We start from the raw sequence: 22,459 nt of genomic DNA on the forward strand, positions 1-22,459 counted from the left end.
ACGTGAAATGTCATCACCCTCCAGGCTCTCGGCTTTTGGTGAAAAAGCCCTCATGGGACAAGAGACTTTGTGGCACCAGAGCTATTTACACTGCTTTGGCCAGCAGTCCGGGCCTGCTGAGGGCACACCATTTGTTGGATACCTGCAAAAACCAAAGGCCACATTTTCTACTTCATTATTTCACCAAAATTGTAAAGACCTAGGCCAGGAGAGAATCTGACCATTTTAGGAGGAAAAAATCTCCTTCAGAAGAAAATGAACACATTTTCCCTCCAACCAAGGGCTAGGGAAAGTGTCGTCAGATCTTTGAGCAGTCCTCCACCAGAAAAAATATGAAATGAAAACATGGTGGCTTTTAGTTAGAACATTCAAGATGAACAAATTGGGCCTTCTTTAAAGAGCAAGCCCAACTCTTCTCCTTTATGTATCACATTCCTCCTTAGAAAGATGGATACTACCTATAAACCATGAGGAAAAAAAAAAAAAAGTTTCAGATGAGCTTAAAAACTGTGGTCTGAACAAGCTGTAGTTATGGGGACTAAAAGCATTATTTCTTAAGATTTAAAATAAAATTTTTCTATCCAAGGCTCCAAGTACCAAACATCTGATTAATAGAGTCAGATCACAGCAGTACTGAAGTGGTCCTCTCATAGACTCTCAGCTGGCCAGATGCTTCAGAGACAGCTTTTCATAACAAAAAGCAGCCAGCGCCGGCACTGCCGGGCTTTTGGACCTTGCTCAAGGTAAGGTGCAGGGAGACGCAGCACTTGTGTTGCAGAAGGGAGCCTGCACGGCAGCAACAGGCTCTGTGCCTGAAAGAAACACTACAACCTCTGGGCCAGATTCAGCAGAAAAACCAATCCTGAGTTCCAGGCATGGCCTCCTAATACAGCTTTGGTGGCCTGTATCAAATTAATTGCTAGTCACAGTCTTAACAGAAAACTTCAGAGACCAGTACAGCCCTACTTTTCATTCAAAGATCATGTTAGCAGAGCTGAGTGACCTCAGATTGACATTTCCCTTTATTTTCTGGTGGGAATTCCCCTCGATGTGTGCACATGTTGGTTTTTTACAAACCCGCATCTCCTCTGGGCTACAGCCACTTTCAATTTCTGCATGTCTTTCCAGCAGCTCTCCTCAATGCTAAGAAAAAAGGCTGCCGTAACCTCGTTCCCAGTTCGTTAAAGCTCATGCTGGTCCCTCTTTGAAACGCAGTCTCACAAAGGCACAGAAAGATCCCTGTTTTCTAGAGAGAGGCACAAAAAGAGAAGACACTGACCCATTCCCAGAGAGCAGCAGAGTGACGCCACCTGCAGGGCTGCCATCACCAATGCAGCCAGCTTCTCCCTCCAGCTTCTCTACTCTCCCTTCAAACTTCAAGATGGGAACCCATACAAAGATCTGTGTATGGTCCCTAACTCTTTCCCAAAGTCTAGCACGTTATAAATTAGGCTACTAATCTCTCCATGCAGGCTGCAATGCCTGTCCAAGCTAACATCTAAACGCAGAAAGCGAAATTCAGACTTAAAAGAAGGAAGTGGATGGCCTCCTCATGACAAAACTCATCACTTATAAAAGTAAAGCCCACGAAGACTGCATCTCTGATGGGATTAAGATGGAGCAGGCTGGCTGTCAGCAACCATCACCTTCCCATAGGCCCCAGGAAGCTGGAGGAGGGAAGAGCATGCAGAAGCAAGGAGATGACTCAGAGGGAGTCCTGGCTTCCCATAGAGCTGGTTACAGGCACAGCACATCCACAGCAAAATCCCTCAGCCACCAGCTTTCCTAGGCACAGGCAACTGCGCACAGGTGCTGCCGAGCTCCAGATGTTTTCCATTAGCAATGGTGCAGGTGTGGGGTGGTTATAAATGTGCCGGGGCAGGAGAAGGGTTGTCTGTAGGGTATCTGGTAACTGCTTGGGGCACCCTCTGCTTTTACAGCTGTATGTAGTGTGGGTTCTTTTTCTCTGGCTGAGAAATTTAAGGTAGAAGAGAATGAAGGGGAGGGCTGGTCTGTGTTGTTCTTCAGTATTTAATTGCTTTCTTTCTATGTGTGATGAAAGTAGTAGATGAAGTGTTAGCAGGTGGGGAAGTTGCCTTGGAGGCTTACTGGGTTACAGATACAGCTTCTGAGGTCTATCTGACTTGCACCAACAAGGTGAAAAGCAGAATGTGTTGTTATTTCATGAACTGAATGGATTTGTATTTGCTAATTCTGGGGTACTCTTCCTCAACCAATGCCATCAAATGACATCTATGAGTGACCAAGGCTTTTATGTATGTGGGATCAGGGTGGGGTAGTACATGCAGTGATTAGAACTAACGTCTTTGGTAAGGAATGGGATGGCTTATCTGCCTGTGTAAATAATGCTATCTTCCTCTCCCTCTGCCCTTCCTCCTCTAACAAAGCAGGCCAGTATCAGCCATACCTCTCTGTTTCATATGGTGAAATGGATGACTGGGACAACAGTGATGAATTCATTCAGCGACTGGATTTTTCCAGTTGTGGTGAAGAGAGTGAAGATAGAAGTGTAAATGAGGAGGATGCCCTAAGCTTGAGCCCCCCCAGGAGCTGCGAGTTCCAGAAGTGGCAAGGGAGCAGTCCTCTGTCAGCAAGCCCACAAAGAAAACTTGGTGAGATCTTTTTGGACAAGACAAAAGCCTGGATGAGTCCTACCCTGCAGTCTTCCCCAGCTGTGAGTAAGAGCTGGGGTAATGTGGAGACACCACTGCACATCACCTGGCAAAAGCTGCAGCTGTGTGACACCCCCCACACTCCCAAGGTAATGGCATGTATCTCCTTTGTATCTGAGCAGGCAAGGTCTGTGCTGTTGCTGGGACATCACTGCGTGGGTGACAAGGGGATCTGTTGCTAGCCCTGTGGAATGCATTTTTTCAATGTTACTGTTTTTAGCCTTTACTCTTCCCTTAGAAACCTGGACCATGAGCTCCTTTGCTATATGGAAGAATTATTCTGTGGGTGTGAAGAGAAACCTGTGTGTGGGAACGAGAGTCTTGACTCTTTTCAAGCAGTTTTTAAAACCAATTAGTTGGCATTGAGTCAGTCTGACTTAAAAAAACCCCACCCCAAAGCCCAAGCAAACATGTGCCTTGACTGCACATGGGCCCCTCACACTCTGCTTAGGGGGAGTGAGTGGACATCTACAGCATCACTGTAGGAAGCATGCACTGGGCTCCCAGAGGAATAAATGCATCTCTCTTCAAGGAGCTTGTCATTCTAGGCGGAGCTTGGAGACAGGCAGCTGCCCTGACTGCTCTGTTCATCACATTTTTGAATGCAAGAGAGTTTTCTCTTGAAAGAGAAAGTTGGAAATGGCATTGTGGCCAGGGTATGCTTTGTCTGGCAAGTCTGGATTGCCTCCAACCAGACTGTTGTCCAGTGATGCTGATTCTCTTTTTGTGTGAAACTTTGATGCTCAGTGAATTTGGGGAAAGCGGGACTTTGTTCTCAGGTTAGCAAATCAATGTGTGCATGTGGAGGAAGATTAGACTGTCTTCCTCTACATCACTGTCCTAAAATGTAACTTACCTACTGAGCTAGTTTCTTAGGAGAATGATCCCAGCCTCTACTTTCTGTGAAACTTCTTGTATAGAATATAATACAACTGCTTTATGTGTTCTGTAACCATAAGTGGAGACTTGGTGCCAGCTTCTCTGTTCCTAGATAACTTCTGTGTGTGTATTCTGGCTTCCAGCATTCAAGCCTTGCAATGAGATGTTGCTCTTTCAGTCCTCTCTCAATATTCCTGCTCCTTTGCTTAAGTGGTACACAGAAGATCAGTCCTTTTAATAATTCTGAGCTAGGATTTGACTTCTGTCCCACTCCAGAAGCCTGATTACATGGAGAGAAGGATGATCCTATGGCCACATACGACCGTGTGACCATATTTACTGAGGAATGGCCTGCTCCTCTCTAGGGCAAAGCAGCTCTAAATGGCATCACTTGAAGACTTTCTGGCAATGACCCTTACTAAGAAATGTCCCTGAATCTAATCTGAAAATGGGTGAGATGTCTAGAATCTCTTTCAGACTAGATGGGCCACTAGTAGTGCAGGGTGCTTTCACTGTGTGATCTTGTGTAGATAACATGTTGGCTGAATGCCTCAAGACATGCTGCCTGTGGCTTGTCACCTTGTAGCCCATGAACAGCAATTGCACTAAATAAACAATTTCTTTTCATTTGCTGTGTTAGGGGAGAAAGATCTTGGTTTCCAAGCATGCTGTAAAAGGTGGGCTCTAAAAGGCCTAGATCTGCTTATAAAGAAGTCTGGGAGCATTGACCTTGGAACATTTGAAGGTGAGAGAAAGGCCACATCTAACTGCAGACAGATGAGCACTGGAGCCCCAGCTAGGATGCACGGCGGAGGCGGCAGATGATTGTATTGTGTAGACTTACCCCATCGTGGAACAGATTGCTAGAGCTAGTTATGGTAGCTGCTGTACACTGTATGGCAGCAGCTATTCTCAGATGATGTTACAGGAGACAAGTCTGCTTGATTATGAAATAGAGCCCTAGTAGAGCAGATGGGAATTGAATGCATACAACAGCAGGCTGCAGTGGTATTTTATATCCCTTTCTTGACTTGTGGCTAGACCAAAACATAGCCACATTTCTACAGAGCTTCTAGGCTGCTGGATAAACTGGGCTTGGACATGTACTGCTTTTAATAGATCCATGTGCAGAACTTTTCCATCCAAGAGCAAGGAGATGCAGACCAGAGCTTGAGAAAATGATCAAAAAAGCACCTTTCAGAATCATAGTAAACTAGTAGCTGAACTTCCAAGTATGGTATAGAAATAGAGGGATGTCCCAGAAGTAGCTACATCCATGAGTGCAGCATCAATTAGGTGGATGCAGGATACATGCAGCTCTAGGGGTTTTTTATCATCAAAAGCTTTCAGTGAGAAAAGGGAGGAACCCTAGATCTGATCCTAGAGCCACATTTCCACTCACAAGAGTGAGATCACTGTTGGATCAAAAAGATACAGAAGTATCTTGATCTTCATGACAGGGACAGTTCTGGGTTCTCGAAAGGCTTTTAACAAGAAGAAAGAGATATGTTAAAAAAACCTTTTAGACCTTACACCACTTTCTTGAAGCTGAAACAAGTGAAAACCAAACATATTTCAAAAAGCTCATGGTTATTGAAGGGGTCAAATCACAGACAGTAAGTAGATTTTTCTGTCTTCAAGTTGAGACTGGGTGCTCCTCTGAAGTTATGCTTTACTCAGCCCAAGGTTTTGGACTAGCAGGTGAAACCCTGTCTTCTGTAGGAAGCTAAATGACAGAATCCAGAGGTTCCTTCTGAACTTAAAATTTCTGAAACTCTGTTTTTTCTTCTTGAGAACTGTTTTCTGGTCACTTTGCCAGTAGCCATATAAAGATGTTTCTACCATCTTCCCCTATACTAAAGCTGTTTATTATTTATATGTATGGGGAACCAGAAGGGAACTTGGGTGATGTTCTATCTTGTCTCCTGACAAACCTGTCCTGACCAAACTGATGCAACACTCCATGCTTCCATGTTAATAGAACATATGATGCAATTTCTGTGTCTCTAATTGGGAAAGATGAGAAGCTGGCTTCTCTTGAGGACTGTGCTTGCCAAAATGGCTCTGCAGGCCTCACCACAGTGAGCAGGGAATAGAGTTTGAAAGGGCTTAGTGAAGAAGGAAATACTTTGTGGACAGTGAAGAAAACTTAGGACTAAATTAGTGATGATGTGTTTTAATGATTCAGCTATCCTGAGGAAGGGAGCTGAGTTCTCCTTGATTTTCAGGAGAGCAGAGATTTTATTCTGACATAGAAGCAACAAAAATATTTTGCTGGCTTATCTGCTGCTTTTTTTTTTTCCTCAATACAGAGCCTGTTATCAAAGACAGCTTTTCCTTCATCTGGAACAAAGGTCCCACCCAAAAGCTTCCGACATCTGAGATTTACTCCTGGTGCTGACTTGGATGACTCTACCCAAGCTTCTCTTGTCAACATTAATCCCTTTACACCAGAGTCTTATCGACAAATGCTCTTTCTTCCTAATGGCAAGCGAAAGACCAGAGGAGAGCTGTAAGTGAACTACTCTTAAATAACTGATTGGAAAGAGACTGTTTGAAGGAGATAAGTAATGATGGAGACATTTAGTACCTTGACTTATTTGCTAATAGTGAATTGTTCACTTCCATAGTATTCATTGGTGCAGAGCAAATATTAGCAGATGCCTGAAAGTAATAGAAATATAAATAAAATCCATCTTTTCCTTTGTTCAAAAAGGTAAGTGGGGCATCAACACCTAGCATCAATGCTATAGCTGTAGGACAGAATTTGTCTTCTTTTTTTCAACCATGGGTAGGGTGGAGCTTGATTCAGTTATGCACATACCCACAAGTCAAAGAAATGATGTGCATGTTTGAATGTAACACAGCTTAAGATGGGTGCAGGCTACTGCTGACATGTAAAAGTTTCTGATCTGGTGTGGGTTAACCAAGACACAAATTTAGTCATACCTGTACACCACAAGGATGTTCAGCTTCTGTCATAGCCCCAGCTGTAACAGATGCTTAGGTGAGTTATCCTCCTTGATAGCACAGTGGGGCGGTGCTCTCCTTCGCTAGCAGCCTGTTGTGCAAGATCATCTCCCATGTAGCTTCACCAGTCATAAAGTGGGCAGGAGAACAATGCCCCTGAACTGTGCCACTCTGTCCTGTGGGCAGTACTGAGGTTGGTATGTGGAGGCTTTCTAGATGGAAACAAAGATGTCCTAGCCTGGGACTACAGTCTTTAAGGCCTCAACTAGAAACTCACTGTGTATTAACACTCTACAAAATAAGTCTTTAAACTGAAGCAAGGTTTGGGGATTCTTTTGAAAAATGTTTTCATTTCAAATCTCAGTTGGATTGCTGCTCTGAAATGATACATTCAGACTTTCCTAAACTTCTGTTATAGGAGGAGCCCTGCACCGAGAAGCCAGATAAAACAGGAGCTACCTACAAATGTGAGTGTGTATTTCCCCCTAGAAAGAGAATAAGATACTTGTAAAGATTTGGTGCCTGATGAAGTTTATTCTGCTATTGGAGTATAAATCATGGCATGATGACAGAGCATGAATACCTACGACAGAATAGTTCTAAGCTGAATGTTTTATGTTAAAATTTGCTTGAGACAACAAATTCATAAATGATTCCTATCTTTAAAGGAAACTTATACTAAAGGTCTGAAACTTTGATAAGTAATCCTAAAACTCATTGATTCTGGTCAGGAGGTCTTTCTAGGAAATATAATTTGGGTTCCTCAGGGAGAACTGTATTATTATATTATTGAGTTAGCATGAGTAGTGACTGTACCTTTGTGGTTTGAAAAAGCAGGTGTATTGCTGTTCCTATGAATCAGTGTACTGAGCATCTTTGGGTATGAATGAAACATGGCTTCTATATTGCAAATAATATATGGACCTGTGCTGCAAAATCACAGACTTGAGCTGAACATCTCTGATGCGGATAAGTACCGAAGGCAGAGTTTCAGTTGCAGTAGTCACAACGGCAACCTTCTGAAGCAAGGCAGCAAATTGTGTACTCTCCTTCAGTAAGAAAATGCCCAGCTGGGGGATGTCTGAGTCCTCCCCCTTGGGGCCCATGGGAAGGCCCCACCGTAGCTTACATAACTACAGGGCAGCAAGCACTCTTACAGCCCCAAACCACCTTCTCCTGCTGTTGTTGATGTCTGTGCTTTTTTGCTGGCAAACCTCGGCGGTGGGGTGTGTTGGTCTGGCTGCACGGCACAGGGTGCCAGGTCTCGTGTACCCTCAGCTGTGCTGGCAGAGGCGGGTAGCTGGTGTGGGAACCTGTGTTCCATAGCTGCCTTCTTTCTTCCCAGTTTTATCTAGGGGGAAGCTACTCATCCAGCTGCTTTCTGGAAAGTAAGCCAAGCCCAAATTAAATATCTGCGTTCAGATGCGGTAAAAATTTGCAATTTTCCTGAGCATCCCCTTGAAGGAATTTTCTTGTCTTGTGCAAGTAGGTAGAATTGTTCATTGTAATGGTGAAATAATTAGGCTTACTGGAAGAATAATAGTACCCTCTAGCCGAGGAGACTGGTATTGCAGAAAAACTCATCTCCATGGAAAACTACAGCTGTAGAATAAATCTGCTACCAGGTAAGATCAGGGGCTACCACAGTTATTCTTTTCCTTAGAAGAAAACCTCAAATTACTTGTGATTTAACAATTATTGTGCTCAGCTGCTGATTAGATTATGTAATAAAGATATAAAATTGTGTACTAGGAGGTATCTTTTCCCTGAGCTTTTTAAGATACTGTAAAATACAGCTGCCTTATGAAATAGAAACTGTTGTGAAGGGCTGCTGTTTCATATGGGCCGCATCTTACTGGCAGAGAGGACCATTACCCCCACCCTTTAAGGTCATATACCATATACTACAGTAATTACAGCAGTGGTTTCTGTAGAAACCACTGTGCAATATGAGCCACTGTCCCTGTAAGGGATGTAGGGAGGGCAAAGGAAAGTCACTTAGTTCACTCTCTTGTTGTTTGCTTTATGCTCTACTGCTTCTTCCTTTACGTATCTTCTCCTGTCGGTAGGCATCACTCTACAAGCAGTACCAGCAGCTCCTCTTTCCCTAGTGACTATTACTGTAGCAATAATTATATTCCAGCTGTTCTGCAGGCTTTCAGCCCTTTGTGGAAAAGTGGCTCCCAGTGAGAAATCGCTGGGAGTACAAGCAGATATGCTGAGACCTGCTAATCTGCCATTAGTCAACAGCTGGTGCTTCAAACCTGATGAGAGCCTGAACTGATGCAGAATGCCCTTGCTGCAGGCAACCTTCACTGCCAGAGTAAAGCAGCTCTTACATAGCTGGGGCCACATTAAGCCAAACATCAAGCTTCTCTCCTGAGCTCAAAATAGGTAGTAGTTTTTATTTAAATGCAAGTTCAGTGTATGAGTCTAATTCAGAGGTACTGGACTTACACTTAGCAAGGCTTCTAACAGGTCTTTTTGTATCTGCAGTAGCTGGGCGAAAGAAGTATTTTGTTGTTTCCTGCTGTTCATCCCTGACTCCATCAGCCATGGGTCCAGGAACTGGGCAGAGCTGCCAAGAGAAGAGATGTGATGGTAGTAACCTAGGGAGGCTTAGGCACATACAGCCAACTAGACTACAATTCTCCTTAGTAACATTTTCTCTCTCTACAGCTAACAAGTCATGACTTAAAAACAAACAAAACACCAAAAAACCCCAACCAAACCACAAAACCACAACAACCAAAATAATCCCTTGGCCAAACCAGACCAAGATGGCCTTTGTTACATTGTCAGAAAAAACACAACATGCTTAAGTGAGAAATAGGGTTTCAAGAAGAACTGGCAGCACCCCTGCGCACATGCCCGGATGAACATCCAGAATGGGCGAGGGAGCAATGTGGGTGCTCTGTGAGAGCAAGTGCTACATGGCTCTAAAAACATGACAGATGTTATCAGAGTCTTTCAACTCATACTTGTCTTTGCTGTTTTTGTGACCTTGTAGAGATATCCTCTGAAAGAGAGCAATATGGTTTCCCGCTACAAGAAGGAGTTCCTGGAACTAGAAGAAATTGGTGTGGGGGAATTTGGCTCTGTCTACAAGTGCATCAAACGCCTTGATGGATGTGTTTATGCCATCAAACGCTCCAAAAGGCCTCTGGCAGGATCCTCGGATGAGTGAGTATGCTAGCTAGAAACTGCCAGTTGAAATGATGGGCATGTTCTTTAGAGGTGTGATGGGGAAGGAGGAAGTGTGGATCTAAAGGTATCTGAGGGGTGGCATGAGCAAAAACTGGCTGCTGTTGCACTCCCAAGTAACAGTTGGGAGAGTGGGGGAAGTTGCCACTTTAGGCCTATTGAATATAAATGTCTGAGAAAGGGAAGAAGCCACATGTATTGCAAAGTGAGATGACAGCTTACCTGAACTCCTTGGGTCCATGCATCCAGTCTCTTTAACAGCTGTCATAGTTAATTTGTGGTATGTTCCTGCCCTGCTGTATGGCCAGTGCTGCTGACATCTGTATTGACCAGCTAGTGTTGTCCCACGTACTAAAGCAAAGTCTTTGAAGCTGCCTTTGCCTCTTTAACAAAAGACTTGCTCAGTGATTATTTTTCTGACAGCTGCTCAGCTGTTACATTTGAGTAAGGGCAGGTTTTGCTTTAGCAGCTGTGAGAACCAGTCTGTCTTGCCAAAACCCAAGAGAAAGTCCTAAAAACTTCTGCTTCCCTGTTCTCAAGCCAGGCTGCAAACCAGGGCTCCTCTCATGGTCCCAAGCAGGACCCTAGCACTTTGTCACCACTGCTTTTTCTGTGCGTGCTTCTCTAGGCAGCTGGCACTGCGTGAGGTTTATGCTCATGCTGTCCTTGGACATCACCCCCATGTTGTGCGCTACTACTCGGCGTGGGCAGAGGACGATCACATGATTATCCAAAATGAACACTGCAATGGTAAGAGCTGTGATGTTGTTGAAGGCTGAGATTTTAGGATGGGTGCAGTTACCTTCTTTTGTACTAAGATGTGGGATGTTTTGTCTTACAACTGAGCAAACTGCACTGGGGCTGCAGTTCCATGGAGAATCCATTAAGGGCTCATAATATTTAGACAAAGCTCTGAACAGTGCCAGTGTCTTAAGTAGTGAATATCCTCTAATTTGTGGGATTTTATAACTGTTCCTCTATGTTGGCTGGCCTGGAAAAGTATTCCCCATGCTGATACTTACAGCTGCATCTGGGACTGTGCAGATAAAACCTGATGAGTGACTTGAGATCAGTCAAGTGCCATGTCATTCTTAATGAAGGAGAATAATGATTTGAAGAGTGGCTACCTGGTTGAGATGAGGGCACCTTGCATCTTGGCTAGAACGAAGGGCTCAACAGCTGCAGAGACTAAATAATGAGGTAAACTGTAAATGGGGTGCTGCAGGCAGGGTGGTACACTCTTACTTAAGTTTGCCCTTGGCCATAACACTGAGAGACATTGGAAAAGACACCTCTGGCTCTCAGAGGACCTGAAGGTAAATATGTAGCTCTCCTCTTTCAACTGCTCCTCCAGTTTCAATGATGAGTGGTGATAGCTGTTTGGGGTAATGACTTCAAATCTGGTGGAGGTAACCATGAAATATAGTGATCATTGCTGCAGCACTGATGCATTTATTGTGTTCTAGTGGATGAACATCTGCAACTAAAGGGGAAGTGGTAAAAAGCGGTCTGATGGGGAAAGAGGCCATGGTATTTGCTAGTCCTGAAATAGCTAGAGTGCCTTAATGGAGATCCACAAGACTTTATTTCTGTGTCAAATGTTACATTCTTCAACCAAAAATCTGCTAGTGGGAGCTTAATTTCCTTGTTCCACCATTCATATACCTGCTTTCTGCCTGTACACATGGCAAAAAGTAATTAATTTTTCCACTGTTCACTTGTAGTAGCAGCAGCATCACTACTAGGTCAGGCTTTCTGGTGCTGTAGGTAGAACTACAGTTGCTTGGTCCTTGGCAAGAAAGGCAGAGTGCTCCAAGGCAATGGAAAGGCTGAAGCTGAATGATGATGTCCAAGTTTAATCACTAGAGTATATATAGCTGGTCCAGACAGGGTTTGTCACTAGCAAGCCTGCAAGTGATCTGGGCAATAGCTTCTACTAAGCTATTTTGAACATGCTGCTCCATAAAATCTGTCAGGTCTCAGACTGACCGTTTTCATCTAGGTGGGAGCCTCCAGGATGCGCTGCTGGAAAACGCAAAGCTTGGCCAGTATTTCCCAGAAGCAGAGCTGAAAGAAATACTGTTACAAGTCTCCATGGGGCTAAAATACATCCACAACTCTGGCCTTGTGCATCTGGATATCAAACCTAGTAAGTATAGCTCTCCCCTCCTTTGTTGTCCACAGGTAGGACCTGTATGTAATAGGTTCTTCTGACTAGACCTATTGCAGTGCTTCAAAGGAAAGAGGATCTTGCCCTAAAAGGTGAATGTCTTCTGAGTGTTGGCGTTTTTTTTAATCTTGCTACTCCTGCTGCTCTAAAACTGAGCCTTCTCAGATAGCTATCAGCATTTTACTTCTCTCGTGCTCATCATAATCTTGTCTCATGGGAATCACTTCCATACTGGTGGAACAAGTAGGGCTGCTAATGAAGACAGACTTCCTTATTTGTTGCTGTCTTGTTACACAACACTTGACCTTTGTATGTGAGAGCTGGAGTGAGAAGTATTTATTGTACCTACCCTAAGGGATTAAGTTCCTGCAAAAAATAGTAACAAGCTTTCCTCTCTGCAGCTGAGGATGGGCACCCCCAGGGCTACCCCCCACAGTCACATAGTTATGCTCTTAATAGCAGAGCTCCTCTTTCTTACTGAAATCATAATTGTAGCTTGGGGGCAGAGGGAGGGGCAGAAAAGTCGATTACACTGGGATATTATATGCACAAGATGCAACTGTCTTCTGTCAGCTGTATTGCTGAGTATGTAAGCTGGGCAGAAAGCAGACATTAATAGGTGGGGAGCATGTGCAGAATTTCTCTGACTGCAAAGCTTAGCTAGGTTGACAGGTGGGATTTCCACAGAGTTGTCAGGCTGCTGCAGTCTGCCTGCTGACACCACACTATTGCTAAACCTCACTGTCTTGCAGGTAATATCTTCATCTGTCACAAGCTGGCTGTTGCAAGCCCTGCTGAACAGGACGAGAGTGACAGCGAAGATGAAACCTCTTCTGGTGTGGTGTATAAGATTGGTAAGTTTTAACCCACTTTACAACTAGTGTAACATTAGGGCTGCTCATTACTGCTTGATATTGCTCTGTCCTGCTGGCTGAAAAGACATGCATACAAAACTGATGGCATAGTACTGAAGTAATTCCTCTAAGATGACAAGTCCTAGAAAACTCATATGCTTGTATCCAAGCCCAGATTCCTGAGTAGGAGCAAACTTGCTCTCTTACTCGGTATTTCCTGATTGCTCTGTTGGTGCCTATAAAATGCAGGCTTTTATTGATGGAGGAGATCTGTATCAATTTGCTCTACTAGTTGTTTGTTCTTTGTCTCAGGTGACCTTGGCCATGTGACATCAATAACAAACCCCCAGGTGGAAGAAGGAGACAGGAGGTTTTTGGCCAATGAGATTTTGCAAGAGGTACAGCTACTGGTGGGGTGGTGGGAAGAACAGGGTGGTTAACAAGTGGAGAGAGATCAACTGTATTGACATCGTTAGGCTGGCATATTCCTTACCTTATCTCCTCTTCTTGTGTCTGGTGCAGCTGTGAAATTAGCAGAATTAACACTTTATTAAGAACAGTGTAGGCATGGGTCTTGTCATGTAAGTATTGAACATACTTCGTGAGTAGCTTTATCATTAGATTATTGCAACTATTCTACCTGCAAGGAATGAATAGGACAAAACCTTTATCAGTCTGGAGACATTTCATTTACCAGCCCGGCTGAGGTTAAACCACTGGATGCGGTTACCAAGGAACATATGCACCCAGAGAAATGCCTTGTACAACAAGCACTGATCAGGTAGTGTGTCAAGGTGAGAGGCACAACACACTTAAGCTGACTGCCGTTTTGCCAATCTAGGCAGTGAACAGAAAGGGAGTAAAGTATGTAACAACCAGCTTGGATGAGTTCATCGACTCGGCTATTTAAGTGACAGTGCCTTTTTGTGCTGCAAGTGGATTCAGGAACTGTTAAGTCAGTGTATCACATGCAGTCTTTAGTTTGAGTTGGGCATGGCTAGTTTACTGCCTTGTGATGGAGGCTGAAGGCACATATTTGTTAGGCCATCCTCTGGATTTGCTGCAGTGATCCTAATGTGGGCTGCAAGCTCCTTGTGACTGGGTGAAAGCCTATGTGCTTTTAGTTACCAATACTACCTGCTATCAATGTTTTTATCCTGAAGAGGAGAAAAGAGCGAACTGGGATGGTGAAGGCAGTGTCATATATAGACTTGTTTGTTTGAGCTGGTATCCCAGCCCACCTTTGCTAGTATAGCAAGACATTCCCTTTCTATAACTGTTTATCTTCTCTCTGCAGCAATACTGCTATTTGCCAAAGGCAGACATCTTTGCCCTCGCACTCACAGTAGCTTTAGCGGCTGGCACAGCACCACTGCCTCACAATGGGGCCATGTGGCACCACATCCGCAAAGGCAATATCCCACCGATCCCCCAGAAGCTTCCTCATTGCTTTCTTGAACTCCTCAAGGTGAGGAAGTATTCTTGACAGGGTGGAGGAGGTTTTTCCAGTTGGCACGTGACAGAGTGTTAAACCCTGAACTCCTTTGACTTCTAGCTCATGATCCATCCTGACCCAGTGGAAAGACCTTCTGCCACAGCTCTTACTAAACATCCAGTCCTCTGTCCTTCACGTGGAAAAGCTGTGCAGCTTCAGAAGCAGCTAAATGTGGAGAAGCGCAAGACTGCCATGCTGGAAAGGTAGGGCTGGCTAGGGCATGAAGGGGAGAAGACATGGGTGCAGCAAGTGCTGGTCACCAGGGTGGTAGTGTTGGGAGACCTAACATGCAGAAATACCCAGTTCACTCCTGTGCCTGGAGCTGGAAACATGGTGGGGCTGCAGCTGTGGTTCACTTCTGAATTTGAGGTGGCTAAATTAGAGCAGTGAACTTGCATGCTTACTATTACCACTGGTGATGGAAAATACTGATACAATATGCAGCCAGTGGGCAGATGAGGAATTGTTACTGCACTGAGATAGTGGTCTAGCACTTGAAGGAAGAGAAATACCAGGTGGTGGCCTACATCCTCTTTTCCCTTGCCTCCCTCTCACTGCTGTGAGCAGTAACATTTTGAGGTGCTGTGATCTAGGAACTGCCCCACCAGCCCTCTTAGTGCAATAGTCAGCTGGGGAATAAGTTTTCCATGTAGACAGGAGAGCATATGCTCTTGGGAGTGCAGCAAGCATCAAGGAAAAAAGGCAATGGCAAAGAAACATTTGTCTTTGTGTGCTACATGCATGGCACTGATCTAAGTTCTACCAACACAAATATCTGAAACAATCGGGGAAAAACTGAGCTAGGGATGCCTCATACTGGTGCCAGTCTAGGTGTTTATGGCTGACCTGATGCACAGTTTTCTTTGGTAAACCATCGAAGCTGATCTGTTCTGAAGTAGAAATTCTGAAGAAACCTACAGTAATCTTCATGTCACTCTCTAGGGTCAGAAGTCACCACTCACCAGCAATGCTGGAGTATGCAGTAACCCTCTTGTGCAAGACTGTTCATGGTTTTCTTCTGTAGATGATGGGGATTCATGCATGATGTGGCTTTCTTCCTCTCCTCTTCCTTCCATCTCCCCCCTGCAGGGAACTTAAAGCAGCCCGCCTTGCCCAGACCCTCATGAAGGACCAGCTCTTAGGAAGTGCCAAGTTGCAAGAGTCTGAAACCTCTTCTAAGCAGAGCAGCAAGCACCTGGTGGGAGGGAAGAGCTGTCGCTCATTTAGCTTTACTTTGGGTTACTGAACTTCTGTGTTGTCTAAAATGCTCCTGTGGCTGAATGGCCCTGTGAAAGCAGGGGGTCTGCACAGACCAATGCCCCATATTAGCTCTCCCTGTCATGGTTTTTGGTTCTTTTATCAGTTATGATATGTTGGCTGAGGGAATAATGACTAGCATACAATTGTGAGATCACAGGATTTAAAATGATTGTCCTAGTCTTTTACCTGCTTTATTTGTGTAACTGGTCTAATTTTAGACTTAGACTAGCTTTATCATACAAGGGAAAGGATGGCATTTCTTCTACTCACTTCCCTCATTGTTTAGTTTGGCCCTAAGACTGATGATGTTTTTGTGGTCTTAACACTCTAGCCACCTGTGAATCTTCAGAGGAGAGATTGTGGCTGTACATGGAGACAGCACCTACAGCTGGGTCTTCCTGGAAGTGAGGAAGTAGATTATGGTAGACAGATCTTATCTACACATCAGGAGACAAACTAGTTATGTAGTAGTCCGGGTGGACTTGGGCTGCAGTTGAAGCAGCATGTCACTGAGGGGGACAAAGGGTAAAAAGGGAACACCTTGAGTTAAGGGGGCCTTACTTGTGGAAGGCAAAGGAAAGCTTTCCCTCCCTTAACTTTCAGCAGCAGGCACAGTATCATGTAACTGATGTGGTTAAGCTTTTGCAGACTAGTTCCTGATGCCTGACTTTGTTTTATGTTGATCAGCAAGGACTCTTTGCTCGAAGTGGGGGGAAATGACTGTTGTGTGCTGGCAGGTGGGTCTGTGTACCCATTTCCCTGCCACTATCTTACACATGGTGCAAACTGCAGCCTTTCAGCCAAGATGGGAGAAATCATACCGGGTGTTTTAGGCCTTGTCATTTTTTTGGAGTTGCCTATGTAAAGTGTTATTAAATCTCAGCCCCCTGCTTACTCTTAAGTTTGAGTCCTTGCTGGCTGCATGTCTAGCTGTGGTAGTTGGACATGAACGTTGACACTGTTATGAGGGAGAGTGTGAAGGTGGTAACTCGGTTATTTTCAGGTTTTACTGAAGTTTGTTTTCAAGTGTGGGACAGTGCTGGCTTTTAAACTGTTAGAAGCGAAACGTGCAAATAAAGATTTTAATCCTTTTACCTACGACGAAGTGACTTTTTCTTTTTCCCTTCGGGCCTCCCTCCCCTTCGAGCTCTCCATGGCCCGCGGGTGGCCGGGGCCGTCGCTGCCGGCTGCCGGGGGCGGAGGCCGCTCCCGCCCGTCCCCACATGGGCCGCGGGGCTGGGCCCGCCTGCGGTGCGCCGCCTCTCCCGTCCCCCCGGGCCGCTCTCCCCGGCGCCTCCCGCAGAACGGCCGGCGGGGCTGAGGGGCGCGTTTCTGCCCGGACCCCTTCGGGAAGGACCCAGCCGTCCTCTTCCGTTTCCGGCGGGGTGAGGGCGCGGGCGGCGGGACGGGTACGGAGGGCGCGGGCGGCGGGGCCGGGGCGGTGTGGGGTGCTGGCGGCGGGGCCGGGGCTCCCTCCGGCGCTGCTTCAGACCTGCTTTTCCCTCTGCAGGGGCGGCGGCGGCATGTTGCGGCGACCGGCGTGGCAGGTAGGGCCGGGGGTGGGGGGGCGGCGACGCGCGGGTGACGGTTGAAGGGCTCTATGAGGGAGCGGCGCTCGGGGCGTTCCTCTCCCGGGCCCTGCGGCCGCGGCGGGAGTTTGCCCCTGCCTTTAGCTCCCCGGGGTGCCCGCAGCGCGGGGGGAGTTACTCGGGGGCCGAGGTATTGCTAAAAGCCCCCCCGCCGCGGGAGGGGGAGGGGGCGGCGGCGAGCAGCAGCTCGTGCCCCTCCTTAGCCCGCCGCGGGGCTGTAATAACTTTCTCATGGCGGAAGCTCTTTTTTCGCTGCCCTCCCGAGTCGCAGCGTTATAACTGCGGGGGGCGGGGGTGACCGAGGATCGTGGAGCCGCTCGCCTCGGCGGCCGGGGCCGGAGCAGCGCCCGCGGGGCCTGGTCTGTGCCACCTGCGGGCGGCTCCTCCTGCACGGACGAGCCGAAGCTGCCGATCCTTTTACCGCAGCGCAGAATATGCACTTAGATAAGAAATTTGAATTCTGCCATGGGCCTGTCAGGTCGCAGGTGTTATTTCGTCATTTAGCAAAAAATATGTGGCATTACCCGTAAAGGAAAGAGAGAAGTTCTGTTTGTGCTTGTACTCTGCAAGAATACAAGTGCTGGACCTCGGTTACTCAGGTGCTGGATAAATGATGTATTAAAAGATCAAATTTGTGTCTGGCATGAGTCTTAGATGATTTGCATATACATCAATGAACCATATGGACATACTAAAGAACTTCTGTTTTGTAAGTTGCATTTCCTCTGGTTTAGTTTCTCTGTTCAACAGTCAGTCTTGCCTTCCTTTAATTTTTGCAACCACTTGTTACAAGAGATGAGTTTTTCTTCTAGTTCCTGCACATGGGTCTCTTGTAGGGGTGTTCTTTCCTCCTTTTTTTTCTAGGACATGGTATTTGCCAGCATCAAGTCAGTTCCTTTTCTTTTTGTCGCTTGTATTTAGCTGCAGTACTCAGGGTTTTGTGGCCTTGATTTGCTGTTTGCTTGGGATTGAGGGATTACCAGTGCATCATAACTGGTTATGGCAGTGGATAGATGTACATTTTGGCTGCATCTTGTTAATCTCTGAACTGAAGTAGAAAGTTGATAAAACTATCAAAACTGTGTTTGTTTCCAAGAACTGAAGTCCAACCAACTAAATAATCTCCCCGCTTCAAACTTCTCCCTCTCCTATTATGTATGACAGGAGAACAGTCGTTACTGCATGTCCCACAAATTGCTGAAGATGTACCTTTGGGCCATGCTTTTTCCTAAGCAGCTTTTTATCCCCAGTTTAACCAGATATTCTTTGAATAATCCTATTGGCTTCATTTAGCTGAATGGATTTCTTTCCTCCGGCCCCCTATAAGTCACTGGAAAAGAATGTACTTGCGAAACCTCTCTAAGTGTTCAGAAAACAAGGTGTAAAAGCATGCGAATACTGTTCATACTTTGTGTCTTGAAAACTAACATCTGTCTGTTCCTTCAGGTGCTTCGCCAGTTTGTAAGACATGAGTCTGATACGGTTGGTTCATTGGTACTCGAAAGATGTAAGTATCTCCTGAGATGAAACTTAGCTGTTATTCTTTGTGGTTTTTATCTCAGTTTTAGAATGGCTGAAATATGCCTGGAGAGAAACAGATAGAAGTGGTAAATCCTGAACACAGTAACTAAGAATGTGCTGTTTCAAAGAAAGACTCTTAAGTAGCTTCCTATCTGGTCTTTGTCAGGTCAAGCAGCCCTTACGGGGGGGAAAGAAAAAAGCCCTGACACGGAGTACAACCTGTAAAAGGCAGGTGGTTGTGCTTTATAAGTGGCAGTGAATTGAGTATGCTGTTGTGTTTTCTAATATGTGCCTTTAGGTTTCTCGTGCTTGTTTCTCAGACTCCCATGTGCCTGAGTGCTGCTGCTCCAGCATGATTTGCTCCAGGTGTACGCTTCAGACTGTACAATTTGGTTCATGGGCTCATTGTGCAAGAGCGATGCTCCCCTGACCACCTCTAGTTGTCCTTAAACAAGGAGAAGGAATAAACTGTGTCCATCTAGTCTTGGTACCTCTGTAAAAACTAGTGACACTCTAATTCAGAGGAGAGGGTGTAACAATGCAACTTTGTTGTTTTAAAGTTACTGTTTTAAGGACAAAACAATGTAATGCTATGGCTTTGTCATAATGAAAAAAAAATTTAAGGTAAGTAAATGCAAAATAGTCTCGTGACATTTGGATGTATCTGTGAAAAAGATGACAAAGGAACCGAAAGAACAGAGATCCTTTAGCTTTCTAAATGAGCTTATTGAGCAGCGATAGTGATAGTACAGGCACAGTCAACCACCTACAGGGCCTTGAATAAGCCAAAAGTCACAAGAACTTGCAAAATGGTTAGGAGGTGGAGAAAGTCATTGATCTGGCCCTTGACAAATGTTGCTGACTTATGAGTTGCCATGACTAGAAGCATCGTAAATGACCTGGATATGTATTTACTCTTGCATTTCAGCCATGAATCGTGTTCAGTTACTTGGTCGGGTTGGACAGGACCCTATCATGAGGCAGGTGGATGGAAAAAATCCTGTTACCATATTTTCCCTTGCAACCAATGAGATGTGGCGAACAGGGGAAAGTGAGGTAACCCAGGGAGGTGAGTCTGCAATGAGCAGTGTGCTTCTGCCATGTCTGAGGTCACATTTGTATATTCAGTAGCATCCTGCTTTGTCTTTGGGCTGTCGTGTAAATATCTTGAGTGCAGGAAAGTTCCTTTGAGGATGGTAGAGATGCTGGTGCATTTGTGTGTCTCTTAGTGATCCTCAGCAGCACGTACTGAACAGATCTGCATGTCAGCCACCTTCTGGATGAGGGGAAAGAGCACTGAGTCGGCAGCTTTTCACTGTTGGGGTTGCCAGAGGTGTAGCAGGTTCCATGCTATTATTTGTGTTCCAAGAGGAGAAAAAAAAGAAATTATACATTTTCCCTTTAATTCTTCTATCAGTCTGCAGCTACAGATGTCTTTTTTTTTCCTCTAACTTTGTCCAATGTGGAGTATATGAGGGGGAAAAAAATTCTTGTATGAGCACTGGCTTCCAGAAAAACTGATCACTTAGTTTGAACTGTGCTTCTGCATGATACTTTCACTTGGACACAGATGAGTGGAACACTGAGTTCTAGCATGGAGTGAGAGATTGACTGCTAGTATACTTCTGTTTTCAGATCACTTCTCATAATTTGAGAACACCCTCATGTTGAGACTAATTTCTGAGGCTCGCATCAAAAAGAGGATGTGGCATCCAACTTTGTTATTTTTATGTAACTTAGGCGATATCAGTCAGAAGACGACATGGCACAGGATCTCTGTCTTCAGACCGGGCCTCAGGGATATTACATATCAGTATGTGAAGAGGGGGTAAGTGAATAACAAATGTGGTTGAGGATTTAATGCTTTAATGATTGATGAATAAATACAGTGACTAGGAGCTATACTAGGGTAGAAGTGACATAAAATAAGTTAGAGCTGCTGCAAACAACTGTTGTAAAAGCCTGTGTGTTCAGAATCAGATGCAGAGGAGAAAACAGCAGTACAGTTCTCTGACAAGAACCAAATTCTTGATTTATTTTTTTTTCAGTGCTCGTCTCTACGTTGAAGGAAAGATAGACTATGGTGAATATACAGATAAAAACAACGTGAGACGGCAGGCCACAACAATTATAGCAGGTGAGAAACAACATACCAAGGCCTACCTTGCCCTGTTAAAATGGAGAGGGGGTGGAGGACCTTTGAAGTAGAGCTTGGATTGTCTTTATCCTCAGTATCCACACTTGGGGATTTTGAGAGAATGAGTAGCTGTACCACTAGATGTCCTCTGTGTCTTCACAAGCAGTGCCAGAAAATGAGAGCACACAGTTGCAAACTGTTGCATCATTTGCTCACACAAACTAATTGGTGCGGGAGGTAGATGCTGTGTGTTTTAAGAACACTGGTACGTAGTACTTCCAGGTCAGGCAGATGCCTTTTCTAAGCAGAGTTCATCTCGGTTTGGCAGGGAATTTTTTATTCCTGTCTTAGACCGGAGGCTTCACTAACTTTAAGGACCTCTGTTGTGAAAGATGTTTTCTGTGAGGATAACTTGATGGAAAATTTAGGAAGACCTCAGACTGGTAGCCAGTAGTAGCAAGAAGAGCACAGAATGGATAGGGAGTAGACTTGTCACTTGGGTAGACACAGTGAAGAGAACTGGGAAACTCAAGTTTTTTCTTGAGACTTTAAATAGCATGAGCATCCTACATCTTTACTGTGGGTACAGCCACTATCTTGTGGCTTTTGAGGGAGGGCTAAAATAATTGGACACTAGAGCAAACATTTCTGTTACGCAAGTATATCTAAAAAACCTGGGCCAGAGGAGAAGGAAATAAAACCCCACAATTCTGGATATTTCTGCTGTGCAACCTCTTTAAAACAATACTAATCAAACTTTCATGTGAACAGTTCAGCTAGCAGTGCTGTAGGTTGTTCTTTATAAATAGCTGGAGTGGAGAAGCCAGTATCTTTTTTTTTAAATTAGTATTTATCCTCACGGTTTCTTCTTTGTGTTCAATATCCCCAGTCTCATGATGCTTTAGAAATTACTGGGGCTTGATGAAATACGAGCTTCCTATAGTCCCATAGGCTGATGAGATGGTAGTGCATACTGAAAATGACAAAATAAAAAGGAAATAAGCTGTAACTGATAGAGATGATAGTCAAAGAATTAAACTGTTATTTTAAAATGTTTCTAGTATCTTTGACTGTTCAGCAGTTTTTCATCAGGTTTAGAACACTTGTTTCGTAGTGTATATGATCACCTTCAATTGTCAGCTTTCTGGGGAGATAGAGCTAGAATCCTATATCAGACACTATTTTATAAACTATTCTGTTTCAAATACAGGCCTTTGCAACTTATTTTAACACAAATAGATTGTCTTTGTGGATGTGCAGGCTTGCACCAGGGCAAAACAATCCTGAAGATTAAATTTTCTTTTTCTTTTCAGATAACGTGATTTTTCTGAGTGATGGTAGTATGAAAGAAAAGGTGTGAGGTCATTAGTGCTTGGACCCAGGCCATTTCATTCCTTTTGTTTTACAGTGGTTAATAATTCTGTAATCGTGTCTATTGCTGAAGTTCCTTTAAAAATTAAATAAAATGTTTGATACCTATAGGGTATATGTGTGTGTTTTGTTTTGTTTTCCTGTGTGCTTTCTCTCCGTTCATCATCGTTTGGATTTCTTTCATTTTTATTCTTTCCTAAGAGAAAATGTAACCCAGGAAGCTCTATTAATTCTTGAGCTGATGAAAATATAAATGAAAGTCACCCTTTGCATCTTCAGCCATTTTCAAACCTTACATCCTTGGCTGCCTTAACAG

The 22,459-nt window shown here is 44.7% G+C and overlaps 1 protein-coding gene across 2 annotated transcripts; it reads left to right on the forward strand.

The window, feature by feature from the left end:
* Positions 1-2,449: 2,449 nt before the first annotated feature.
* On the forward strand, positions 2,450-22,258 carry LOC141958478 (single-stranded DNA-binding protein, mitochondrial-like). 2 transcript variants are annotated; one of them, XM_074901273.1, is made up of 16 exons: positions 2,450-2,782; positions 5,885-6,084; positions 6,961-7,009; positions 9,553-9,725; positions 10,375-10,496; positions 11,749-11,895; positions 12,669-12,770; positions 13,083-13,168; positions 14,068-14,238; positions 14,326-14,468; positions 17,036-17,072; positions 18,561-18,621; positions 19,564-19,704; positions 20,376-20,463; positions 20,684-20,772; positions 22,086-22,258. In XM_074901273.1, the coding sequence occupies exons 1-16, from the start codon at positions 2,450-2,452 to the stop codon at positions 22,130-22,132; spliced, it is 1,989 nt and encodes a 662-aa protein (XP_074757374.1). In that variant the 3' UTR covers positions 22,133-22,258. The 2 variants fall into 2 exon arrangements, with proteins under 2 accessions (XP_074757374.1, XP_074757375.1); XM_074901274.1 differs by lacking the exons at positions 2,450-2,782; positions 5,885-6,084; positions 6,961-7,009; ... (5 more) ...; positions 14,068-14,238; positions 14,326-14,468 and adding an exon at positions 16,921-16,934.
* The last annotated feature ends 201 nt before the right edge of the window (positions 22,259-22,459 follow it).

This window comes from Athene noctua, chromosome 3 (genome assembly GCF_965140245.1).
Source record: "Athene noctua chromosome 3, bAthNoc1.hap1.1, whole genome shotgun sequence".
Lineage (NCBI taxonomy): Eukaryota > Metazoa > Chordata > Aves > Strigiformes > Strigidae > Athene > Athene noctua.